This window comes from Rhyacophila brunnea, unplaced genomic scaffold (genome assembly GCF_057557595.1).
Source record: "Rhyacophila brunnea isolate RB1 unplaced genomic scaffold, BYU_Rbru_1.0 scaffold_16, whole genome shotgun sequence".
Taxonomy (NCBI): domain Eukaryota; kingdom Metazoa; phylum Arthropoda; class Insecta; order Trichoptera; family Rhyacophilidae; genus Rhyacophila; species Rhyacophila brunnea.
Window position 1 is genome coordinate 3,412,164 of NW_028232816.1, and position 13,385 is coordinate 3,425,548.

Genomic DNA, 13,385 nt, shown 5'->3' on the forward strand with positions numbered 1-13,385 from the left:
TTGTCAGTGTATGTTTGCTTTTGGTGAGTATACACAGCGCCTGAAGATGCTGAAAGGCGAAACCCGGGTCGCAAAAAACGACCTAAATGGAATAGTACAGAGCTTGAATCCATTAGAATATAAATTCAAATTCCATCAAGTACTTTCAGTCGATAGTATTAATATAACAATATAATCATTTACACTATTATCGACTGAGCCATAGACCGGTATAGTACAAAACTTAAATCCATTAGCATTTAATGTAATTAAAAATGTTTTTTTAGCATAATAAATTGGTCTTGCTTAATCCGATGAAATCAAAGAGTCTAATAAAATATTCATGAAAGGAATCTCGAGAAGTGGCAGCAATCCTTTTTTAGTTTTTTTTTCTCTCCGCAAAGCTGCTGGGCCGGAAGGGGTGGTGTGGGGGGTTAGAAGATAAATAAGAAAAAAGTCACAAGCCAATTACAAAGTTCGATTTGCAGGCGTCCTATTACAGCAAAAGGATCGCAGAGAGAGAAAGAGATACGTCACCCTTCTTTTGCCCGTCTTGAGAGAAAACTGTGCGGTAAACTAGAAATCGAAAAAAACCTCTCCATCTTTAGAGTTTATTTTTGTTTATTTAAGTGACAAGAATCGCTTGCGAAATCAACAAGTAAATTTAAAATAGACAATAAAGAACACGTTTCTGTGATAGTTTCGGTAGTTTAAAATGATTCTTGTATCTCTCAAAATCAAACACACTGCAGTCTGCAATTTAGAAGAAATCTTTATTTAGCTACGTATTTTTTTCGACTTATACGAAGTATAAATGAGAACTCTGTCATTCTGGGCAATGTTGACCTGTGTCCTTGATAACTATCTTAGAAATAGAGAACATCACTAACTTGTTTATTCTCCCAAGGTGCAGAACCAACCTGCTACTGGTAATGCCAATTGGGAGGACGATAACTATGTTCAATTGCTTCGGGTATTGATATATTCCACCTACGTGAGGATGAGTATAGGTGGACGTTGTTTTATAAATTATTAAAATATGGTCTGCTTAACTCATCCGGTGTACTTCCTTGTACCTATCTAATTTATATTTTTTGTATTTACACATTTCTACTGTTTAATAACTTACAATCTATCTCTATTATACTGATCTATCCCTTTTTTATGTAATACTGTTTTATATTTCTTTGTTTCTAAATGCCATGTTGTGAACGTCTTAAACTGATAATTTGTAATGTCCACAATATGTTAAAAACAAGTAAATTGGAATTGAATTGAAAATTAAAAGACTATGTCCGATCCTAATCTAGTTGTAAGATCATATGGGCCTCCACAGAGTAAAGGTTTGTATTAGCTGGTTTTGTTTTTACGAGAAATGGTTGTCAGCCACTTGCTCAACCTATTAGGTCCATACTCTGACTGACACACAAATTGAAAAACAATATGCGTACTTGTCAGACCCAGGATTTGAGCCTGGGACCCACGACACTATAGGCCGATGCTTAAGCCGCACGGCCATCGGTTTATTAGTGATAGAGAAATCCAGAACTTAAAAGTTACACAATGTGGAATGTTGTAGTGGTGCATATTAGACACCACGCGTAAAGATAGAATATGGATAAAAAAAATTAACGTACTATAATCTAATGGACAAAGAAGCAAACAAAATGCGATAATTCAGTGGTATTCTAGGGATATTAGATGCTGAATAGAGACATATTAAGGTTTTGGCAAAGTTACGTGGCAGCGAAGTACAATGGACCGAGAAGTTTGGACGGGACATTAATGGAGTTTTATTCAGCAGTGACTTGAAACAAGCTCATGATTGTAACATATATAATTTATGGCGTGTCCGGAAATTTGTACATATACAGTTCACCAGTCGATGGCTGTATAGTATTCCGATCAAATTTATATCTAAAACACAATTGACGTAACAATCTTTGTATTCCAGTGACAAAGGAAAGATTGGAAAAATAAATAGGTGCGTAAATTAGAAAAAACAAGTATGTCGTACAATTTATATACAATTCTGGTTGGTGCTCATATGTATTAAGTCGATATTTGATACCAAACAAAATCAAATTAGTGTTCTTATTAAATACAATAAAATAAAACGTTTCTATCTGCAATGCTCCACAAAAAAACGAGTATTTCTTATCTCAATGCTATATAGCCATATTTTTCTAGTAATATAGGTCACGGTTAGGGATTCCAATCCCGGGATCCCGAACTATTTTCGATATCTATGAATCCCGGGATTGGTACACATAATCCAGAAACTTTCGGGATTGATTTTTATCAATTGTTTATGGAAAATAAAATAAAAACGAAAATATAACAGAAAATAATACTTTTAATAACATAATATTGCTACATTAGAAATAAACTGGGTTTAAATGAAGTTTGATTTATTATCCATGTGTTGCCAATTCATTTTATTTTTTCACATAAATTAATAAAAATGAGAAAAATTGGAAAAAAACAATGCTTCTCACTTTTAACAAAGTGATTCAACCATGATCTCATAGTACGTTTTACGACAGTTTCATATTTGGCTGATTAATTAGATTTAAGAAGCGGAAAGGCCATAAATCATGATTTAGGTACTTTACTATTTTAAATATAGTTACTATTATAAATTAAATTATAAGTACTAGATTTATTTTTGACCGATTTTATCAATTTTTTTTTTTGGATATGTATATAAAAATTTAATATTAACTATCGAAAAATGCCAATCCAGGAATCCTGGGATCAAAAATTTGGCTAGGGATTGGATTCCCTAGTCACGGTTAACTGTGCTATGGCGAAATGTATATGTCCTATACGTCCACTATCTACTATCACTAGTTAGTTAGTCTACTATAACTAGTTAGTTAGTCTACTATCACTAGTTACATGTATCTAACCCATTTATGGATCGAAGATCGTTCTTTGTAATATTCTTATTTTCGGTTTTCTTGTAATATTATGTCAAAATCGTGATTGTTTATTTTATATTATTATAGTGCAGGGTTTGGGAATATAGTGACAAACAACATTTTGACTAATTAAAACTCTGTAAATAATGTAACTTTAATTACAAGATAAAAAGAAGTTTTTGTATGACACGTTAAATTTTCTGTTGAATCATATACACTTGACAATTATATGTATTAATAATTTAAGACAAATAAGGCAATTGTCAACAAATCATTTTTTTGCTATTTTGCAACAAACAAATATAGAATACTGAAATGTCTTTTGATTTCCATTGTAACTCACGTTTATATTAATAATTTAGTTGCTAGGACTACCCCCTTAGCAACCAATAATTGTGGATTGGATTACGGATTTCTTCCGAAAAAACTTTTTATACAAAACAGAATTAACTGAAAATTAATTCAATTCTACTTAAAGATGGCTAAAAGTATTAAAAGAATGCATTGGCACCGTGTTCTGATATATTCTAAAAGTTTCAAATGTCTAGCTAGTCGGGAAGTTAGTTAAAAACTGATTGCAAGATTTGTACTGGATAAATAACCACAGGACAAACAAGAATACGAGCTAAGAAAAACGTGGTAAAATATCACATTGTACAAGAAATATACTGCAATATATTATAATATAGCCATATAGATAAATTTTCACATACATTTCATTTAACAAGTTTAGCAATAGAGTCTGACTTACTTGTGTGGACAGCAGAATGGCTCTGGCATATTGAAAAAGTTCCCCCGAATATCCAGTCGTAGGTCCATAAAGCACGAGCAAGTAGGTTATTCCGAGCAGCGGTATGAGAACCAGGAGAGCTTTCGTGGCCTTTCTATACTGTTGAGTCTCCAACGTGTTGGCTGAACGCAATTTCGTGATGAGAACCTGAAAAGAAAATAAATGTTGTGTTCACAGAGGTTCTACATTGAAGTTAATGGCCCCACCAAACCACACCCGGTTTTAATCGGACGTAGCACGGGACCCTATGTTTTTGGATGTGAAGCATCATTTTTTAAGACTGGGAATATCTCAGGAGCAGTTACCCAAGTACTAAGGTCGCCATGCACTCAAATGTGCTTTGACTAAATTTACAGGACTTCAAGTTAAGGGACCCATGGAAGAGATGAGCACGTAGAGGCAATATTAAAAATTGTAGTAAGTAACAAATCAAAGCTAATACAAAACTGCCGAACATTCTAAGTGAAAAGATCTTCACGTTGGCAGTATGACGCCGCAATTTTTCTAAATGCAATGAAATTGGCCTTTGTGGCGACCAAGTTGGACGATCCGTCGGTCTACGGTAATAACGTCTAAATGTAATTTGAATCAAAATATTTTCTGATGCCAGAACTAAGCCACGTTCAAAAATGTTGACAGGTGGCACTGTTACCTGGTATTTTTTTAGTTCTAAATATAAGGCATATTATATTTTAATCAAACTATTTTTATTATTCTAGATATGGTTTGCATGTTTACTTATATTAGTTTAAATCTACAAGGCACTTTGGCTTATAATTCTGTGGCTGCTAAAATTCACTGTCAATTTTATTATTACAGAAAGATAATAATATAAGTGCTCGAAATAGAAAATTTTACAAACCGGAGCGCTCGATTATTTTCCGAAAATATTGACATAGTTATCTAATTTTAAATATTATGTGACAACTGCTTGTTAAAATCATCGTAGTTCAATAAGATGCCCGTAGCTTAAATAATGGAAAAACATACTGGCTTGAATCTAGCGGATCAAGTTTCAAGTCCCATCGGCTGTCATGTTTTTTTCTACAAAATGATTTTTCCTAGTATGTATATGCATGATACGTTTACAAATTACGTACATTCAATACATAAAAGAAATAGTTTATTATGAATCATATATATGGAAATCAATATTTGTTTGTTTGTTCGTATTTCATGCGCTACCATACCGTTCATCAGATTGCGATTAAACTTTGGTGAGTTGTTGTGCGCACGCTCTCGAAGATTTCTGAATTAGTACAACAATCTTCTCCTTCTTCTATTTGTATGCGTTCCTATACCATTCATCTGATTGCAATGAAACTGTGGTGAGTTGTCGTGCGCACGCCCGCAAAGATTTCTGAATTAGAAAATCATCATCTTCTTCTATTCCTATGCGTTTCTATACCATTCACCCGATTGCGATAAAACTTTTGTCAGTTGTTGTGCGCACACCTGCAAAGGTTTCTAAATTAGTATTATATAAAATACAAAGTTTGTTGTTTGTTTGTCTCATCCAATTTTGAATTTTTTACTACATAAGTAAGATAAATGTATCCAAGAAGCGACCCTGTGGGAAGCCGGGTACTTCAGGTTGTATGTTTTAAAAATAAGTGTGTTAGATTTTTTTATTGTAAAAATGGTCTATCTACCTCAGACGGTTAAATTTTTTTTTACACGAGACGGGATTTTGCCGATTTCACAAACCAAAACGGCGCTCCGGTCATTTCGAGCCCTTCGATCCCACTAGATTCAGAATTTTTTCTAGAATTTTGTGAATATATTATATTTCGAAGGTTTTTTTTCTACGTAATTTTATTTCAAATGAAAAATGTAATATTATAACATTTAATCTTGAATAACAAAACATTAAACAGTAGAAAGAAAAACTCTTTTTAAATACACGCCGATGTTGTATTAGTTAAAAGGTTTGTGTATTTTTAAAATAAGATAATAATGTATGTAAATTATAAGCTGATAATATAACCGTTACATATTCTCTGCGTCAAAATTTTAATTAGGATTATAAAGATTTATATATTTTACAGAACATTGTCAATGTTTATAGTATATCGGTGTTGTTATCTATTTCTTGAAGGCTAATTAAAAATATTAGCTAAGAATTGCCATTGAAAATAATATTATTAGAATGTCAAATTTAAAAAAAATACCTTACTTCAGATCGAAAGTATCATGAACTAAAAAAGTTAGTAATTTAGAACCCTCAAAAACGTACCTACTACAAAAAATATTTTTGGGTACCAAGTGTGACCTGCATTAATCAGATTCCAGCCAACTTACTTTACCAATAATTAAACAAGCTGTACCAATTCAATTTAAATTTATTTATTTGAAGTAAACTTTACAGATTACAAATTCATGATAATATACAACATGATATGGTAAAAACAAATAAAAGAAATGTAAGCAATATTAGTAAAAGATTTAATATGCATGGAAGTACGTCCAATGAGCTAAGTAAACTGTATTTTTTGAGAATTTATAAAACATCATCGACCTAAACTCATCTTCACAAACATAATTATGGTCCGTTCAATTGACATTACCAATGGTAGGTTAGTTCTGCACCTTGGGAAAACAAACAACTGAGGTCACCGATTTCTAAGATAATTTATTAGGGACATACAGGTTAACATTATCAATAATGGCAAAGTTCTTATTTACACCGCGTATAAGTCTGAAGAGCTACGCAGCCAAATATAGATCTCTTCTGAATTTTAAACTATAGTATGTCAGCATAATATATAATATAAGGGCTAAGATACGTCAACACATACGTGGAATAGTCTTGCTTGATTCCATTCGAGTTATTAATTTTTATATGGGGCTATCAATTTAGACACACTGAAGCGTAGAATTTCCACCAAGTATTATATTATTACCAAAAGTTAATTTGTTGCTCTTTACTCTTCGGTTATATTATCATTGTTTAAAAATACAATGTTATAATCAAGAATTCTCTGACACAATATCCGCGTGTTTATTTGGCAAATATTTTCACGTTCATTTTTATTTGTCGTCGCGACCCGTTTTTAATCACGGCTTACTGTTTGCCGTGCCAACAATCAGCGGAAGGGCTCTGGATTTTTCTTTTGGGTTTTATGATATAATAATATTATATTCCCAGGGGTGGCTTCTGACCCCCAAACCACCTTCGCCCAGAACTCGAGCGGTGATAAAGGGATAAAATTAATTCACGTTTCGCCTCAAATAACGACACCACCACCGGATAAATTCACTCACAGTTCAGAGGGGTTAAATCGTTATTACTGTCATACAAAGATATCTTTGTTAAAAGTAATAACAAGTAGATTTAAATCAAAGTGAAGTTCTTTTGGGGGCAACACAAAAATAGACCGTTTCAAATAAACTCACGAGGCTCTACGTGTGAAGCATCATCGAAAAAGGTGCAAAACTACTTCACAGTCAAACGGGTGATTAAAAATTATTCTACCAAGAACTATTAGAAATGAATAGAGCACAGTTGCAGATCTTACCTATCTTGAATGATCAACTTAGCTTTCCTAGTAGCCCTTTGTTATATCCTATTATGATGTTTTACGTATGAGACTATAATTATTATGGTCAATGTTATTGACACATTATTTATATATGTATATATGAGAATGCATGGATGAAGATTAAGGTATGTATAGGTGTATAATATATATGTATATAATATATATATATATATTATATTAGGTGAGTTATATATATTATATTAAGCGAGTATATATGTATTTTTTTTTAATAATATTATAAAAGTAGGTACCATGTAAGAGTATTATTAAAGACTAATATCTCATTAGTTAACTCCATTAATTATTTTTCTTAGAATTGACCTCTTGAGTGTAGTATTTTTATTGTTTATAAAGAATAATGATCTATTGTTAGGTTTTGACGATTTATTATACTAATATGCTATCGAGTGTATTGTTTTTAATAAGATAAGGTTTTTACTAATCAGGTTTTTTACTGACACTTCAACTATTCATAATTATTTGTTTATTGTATTTTTTGTGACGTCTGACTAGATTGGTAGGTAATGTAGTTTTTACCTACCTACTTTATTGTATTGATTTACCATATAAGCTAGAGTTAAGACTGTTAAGAGTGTTCGTTGCCAGTGTGTGTTTACCGTTGGTGAGTGTACACGACGCCTGAAGATGCCGAAAGGCGAAACCCGGGTCGCAAAAAACGATTTAAATGGAATATTACAGAGCTTGAATCTATTAGAATTTTGAATATCAATTGTTTCAACATTATTCGCTACCACGTACATCTTCCAAATTTACGAGTTTGTTTATCGGTCTGGTTTTAGAGCGTCCCTGTGGTCATTTAAGTGCCCCTTGAATACCACTGTATAACGGCAATTATCTTGTCCACTCGTCGAAATACATGTTTTGCTCATTGCCATTTTATCTGCTTAAAGCGCGTTGACACGGTCCAAGTATGATCCAAGTACACTTGGAGCGAGTGCCATCCAAGTGCACTCGTATGAGACATCTTCATACTAATTATTCCTATCCAAGCTACTTGGACCGCGTCCTACTCATCGAAGTTAGCTTAGAATAGACTATCTAAGAATAATTAGTATGAAGCTGTCACTTGGATGGTACTCGGTCTAAGTGTACTTGGATCATACTTGGACCGTGTCAACGCGGCTTTAGCGACGTTATCACATCGCATAATCTGGTTCGCTTCCTTATCTATTTGTTTCTTTTGTGGTCTTTTGACAGTAGTGATATCAATTGGCGAAAATAAAAATAATAATAACGAAAGCTTGACGGTAGTGCAGTCTACTGCATTTAATTTTTTTTGAAACAAATGAGTCACTTTTTCACTTGTTCCTTTTGATAATATAAAAACAGTTTTGTCTTTTACAACAATAAACATTTTACAGTGACGAAGGGTGTCAAGCTATTAAGATCCGACATAAATAGTGCACCCTAAACTTTGTCAGTCAAACGTATGTGTTTTATTGAACTAAGACTACAATGTGTAGTTAGTGTTAAGTTTGTTGGTTTTTTTTAAAAATTCAATTAAACCTAATCTAATCCAAGCCATAGTAGACAATAGTCAAACATTAGTTTATAATACAACATATCTAAAAGTATGCCATTAAAGAATGCATAATTTTAGATATTTTATAGAGGAAGAATATTTTTTATAGATTATGGTATGGTCAGGGCTCAAGGAATTTAAAAAAAATAACCAACACTATCTGTAATTCAACGAAAACAAAAATAAGTATGACTGAAAAAAGTGTGCAGTATTTTCGTCAGATCACCCATAGCATACCTAAACTATTATGCTTTGGTTTAGGCAGGGTTTAATCGAATTTTAAAAACTAACCAGCACCATCTGCAAACACCATCTGCAAATAATTGTATTCTTAGTTCAATGAAAACAAATACGTATGACGGACAAAGTTTAGTGTGCACGATTTATGTCGAATCTTAACAGCTTTTAAAATATGCTTATTTAAAACTTAGTTTTTTAGTAAGCTACATTAAATTGTATTTATCGTAACATAATTTACAAATTAATGAACAGTAACGAACGTTAAATCTACTTGTGGACATGTTAAATATAAAAGAAGATGTATAAACAGGATTAGTAAAGCCTTGCGGAAGTAAATACATGTTTAAATGTATAGTATACGAAAAGGTTTGACGGATTTACTGTCACCGATTTAGATTAAATTTTTTGTTCTTTGAAAATCCGGCGATAATGAATTCCCGCGAACCCTGGATTAAGCTCACCTGATTGATGGATGCGGGTGTCAAGCGATATGATAAAAGATACAAGAGGATTCGCAAACGTGAAGGCAGTGGTCGAAGTGGATTTTATTAAGCAGCGGAATGGAATAAAAAAAATAAAAACAGTTTAGCGACTTTTAGATAATAAAGTCTGATTTTTTTATTTAGCTACGAAGTCAACGCTGAGGATTATTTAGCTATACATGATGTATACTCAGGGACAGCTCTACCTTAAGGGTTCACAAGGACCATCCCCACATCATTATCATATAGAAAATGCGTAAAAAACGTCCGATATTTTTATCATAATATACATACTTAATTAAATGATTAAAAAATTATTTAATTTGTTTCATCTATCTAAACCTGTCGCAATTTTAGAGATATATTTATTATTATTATACAAATAAATAAAAAAGTAATTGTAATTTATGTTACAACATAATAATGATTACGCGGTATTAAAATGACTTATTAAATTAAATACGCCCCATTTCACGGTGACACCTATATACAAATTGAGAAAACTATGGTGTCTATTTTTCGCTGATCGGGGTCACTCAGTCCCATCCCGTTGCTGCGGTACAAATCTCTTTTTGCAAAGTATGAAGTAAGTAGTATATTCATACTGGGGACCGAATAGAATAACCCCATAGGTGAGTAAAAACGTTCGTTGTCTGTTGTTGTTGAAAACTGATAGTAGATCTTTAATAATTATTATTATTAATTAAGTTTATATATTTTTAAGCACGATTTTTTGATGTGATTAAGTAATGACTCAGATAATCATATTATTTATTCTGAGAAATTACTCAAAGTATAAAAACAAATTATTCAAACTTATTATTATATTTTTCTAATTATCACGTGCATAATGCTGAAGGAGATACCAGCAAGCTATGTGCGCAACCCCCGAGGATAATAGAAGATCAGGAACGCCGAAAATGAGGTGGTTGGACTGCGCGTACGAGATTTAAGTTTTAGGAGGTCAAGACCCGACGAGGGCTTTAGTACCATAAATAATAATGAGTTGTTCTACGACACCCTTCATGATTTTTTTTAAAGAAAAAACTCTAATAAATTTACTCAATTGGTAATAATTATTACTCTTTTGGGGATCCTTTTCCACTCCTACTACAAAATGTTAACAAGAATTATTAATAATTACAGCATTTTACTCAAACCTAAATTTCCATATTCATACTAATTTTAATATGATATAATAATTTTATCTAATATTATTATGGTCAAAGATAAAAGCTCTATTTGATATAAGCAAACAAAAATGATTTCAAGTTACAAACATTTTTATTTTTGATAAAAATCGATGTTTTTTTTTAAATAAATATTTAAAAAAAAACATTAAAACTGCTAATTAGTCAAGAAAACGTTTCAATATAATTGAAGAAATATTAATAAACATGACTATGACAATATAATGTCATTATAAGATTTGAAAAAAAATATTTATCTTAGTAATGTTTTTCGATATGTATTATTTATTAATTAAAACATTAATTGTAACACAATAAACACAATATGTAAATTATAAAAAAATGGAGTAGGTACCTATTCATTAACTTTTTACAACGTTTTTCTTAGCTCGTATTCTTATTTGTCAGGTACAAATCTTGCAATCGATTTTTAACTATCTTCCCGACTAGCAAGACATTTGAAACTTTTAAAATATATCAGAACACGATGCCAATGCATTTTTTTAATACTTTTAGCCATCTTTAAGTAGAATTTAATTTATTTTCAGTTAATTCTGTTTTGTATGAAAAGTTATTTCGATACTATTATTGGTTGCTAGGGGGTCCTAGTAACTAAATTATTTATACATACGTGCGTTACTATGGAAATCAATATGAAATGACATTCCATTATTCAGTATTTCTATCAAGTACAATTTTTTTTGATCGTTTAAGCTTGTCAAGTCAAGTTTATATGATTTAACAGAAAATTTAAAAACGTTCTATATAAAAAGTTCTTTTTATCTTGTAATTATTTGTTCTGTCGTTGCTATTATTTTTCACAGTTAGTAGTTACGACGTCGATGTCTATAATATACGTATCGTCTAACATTAAAATTTTAAAATATTATTATCTGAATAGTATACAATGACGCGAAGAACGTTGGGAAGCACTCTAGTCTAACGTACGCACATTTCAAGCCCTTAGACGCGAAACTGTCAAAAGGATGGAACGGGGAATACTCTCTCTGAGAATTGAATACTCAAAATAACTCAACAGAAGTAGGTAGGTGTCGAGAAAAGCAGCTTATCTTGCAGAGAGTAGGTATACTTGATATTAATCGCCAAGTAATGTTAGGCGTTGAAAATATTCTAACGATGTGTTGTATGTAACGGTAGCGACGGGTGGAGGTAGGCTGCTAATATTCGCCATAAATAATGCACACTATACTTTGTAGTCATACGTGTTTGTTTTTATTGAACTAAGACTACAATAATTTACAGATGGTGTCGGTTGGTTTTTAAAAATCAATAAAATTTGGTATAATTTGTGGCGATACGACAAAATTGTGCTCACTTTTTCATTTATACTTATTAGTTACTTCCATACATACTTATTAAACATAATATTTTATCTATAAAATAGTTATCTATGATTTAATTTAGATACCCATTTTATAGATAGACTAGTATTTTTTGACTATTATTTATTATGGCTTGGTTTTGCAGGGTTTAATTGAATTTAAAAAAAATAACCAACACCGTCTGTAAATTGCAGTGTCATTTAAATGAAAACAATGTTTGGCTGACACAGCTTAGTGTGCACTATTTATGGCGGATCTCAACAACCTACCTCCAATCTTTCCTTCGCAACTAGTATGTAATACGTCAATGTAAAAAGTCTAGTGTCATTAATTTAATTTTTAAATATTAATACAGTCATAATATGATTTTATTTCATTCAAGTGAAATTTCGCAATACGTTACAATATTACATTGTACACTCCATAACATGAACCATTATTTACATTGTTAATTGTGTAGAATTTTTACAAACACCAGGATTGCATCAAAGACGTTAGAAAAACGTTTTATTATATAGATGTAGCTTATACATGTATGGAAGTGAAGCTAAAAAAGCCCTTTATAATATTGATTAAGTTAGCTACAAGTCACTCTCGCAATTTTTCCAACACGGCTTCATTAAAATATAGAAACGCGCAGTAGTTTGGAATATTAAGTTCGGTCGTGCCACTAAGTTTCATAGAATAATAAATATTGAAACGTCTAATATAATATTCTTGTTATTTATATAGAAACCGGCAATTTTTATGACAAGTTGAAATTTGCTTCAGCGATTTTGATTAGTAAACTACTTTGATTTAAACGTTAAAGTAGGTAAATAATATTTACATCTTATGCCGGGTCCACACTGGCAACATGTCTCGCGACACCCTTGTTTAATTTTACGATAATTATCATACTTATCGTAAAATTTAACGAGGTTGTCGCGCGACATGTTGCCAATGTGGACCCGGCATAATATCAGGACCGGCTCGCAAACATACTTAATATACATAAGTATGATAATTATCGTAAAATTTAACAAGGTTGTCGCGCGACATGTTGCCAGTGTGGACCCGGCATTATACTACATTTTCAGGTAGGCAGATTGAGCGTCGCTTGGGGGCTGCAGTTACTCGAAGGGCGGCAAATCAAGAAGAATTATTAGGTATATTAGTAATAACGGAAATATCTTTCCATTAAAAAATTCAGCTCACTGGTTGGAAACAAAATGTATTAATTAACATAAAAGGTTTACGGACTTTAATTTTTTGTCGGGTTTGCGATGTCTAGTTTAGTTCTATTTTCCTTGGACGTCACGTCCTTGATGACCAGAAATGACACGTGCAGATTTGCGAATCATATTTGAATT

General features: G+C 31.8%; 2 protein-coding genes across 7 annotated transcripts in view; one reads left to right on the forward strand and one right to left on the reverse strand.

The window, feature by feature from the left end:
* The window catches only part of Dh44-R2 (Diuretic hormone 44 receptor 2), a 515,631-nt gene that overhangs the window by 64,840 nt on the left and 437,406 nt on the right, over window positions 1-13,385 (reverse strand). For all 6 annotated transcript variants that reach the window (XM_085944033.1, XM_085944029.1, XM_085944030.1 and 3 more), the window contains one exon: window positions 3,655-3,840. In XM_085944033.1, coding sequence (XP_085800159.1) covers window positions 3,655-3,840 — 186 coding nt within the window. The remainder of the gene's footprint in view (window positions 1-3,654; window positions 3,841-13,385) is intronic.
* The window catches only part of LOC147074218 (uncharacterized), a 67,200-nt gene that overhangs the window by 2,266 nt on the left and 51,549 nt on the right, over window positions 1-13,385 (forward strand). The gene's annotated exons all lie outside the window — the stretch shown is intronic.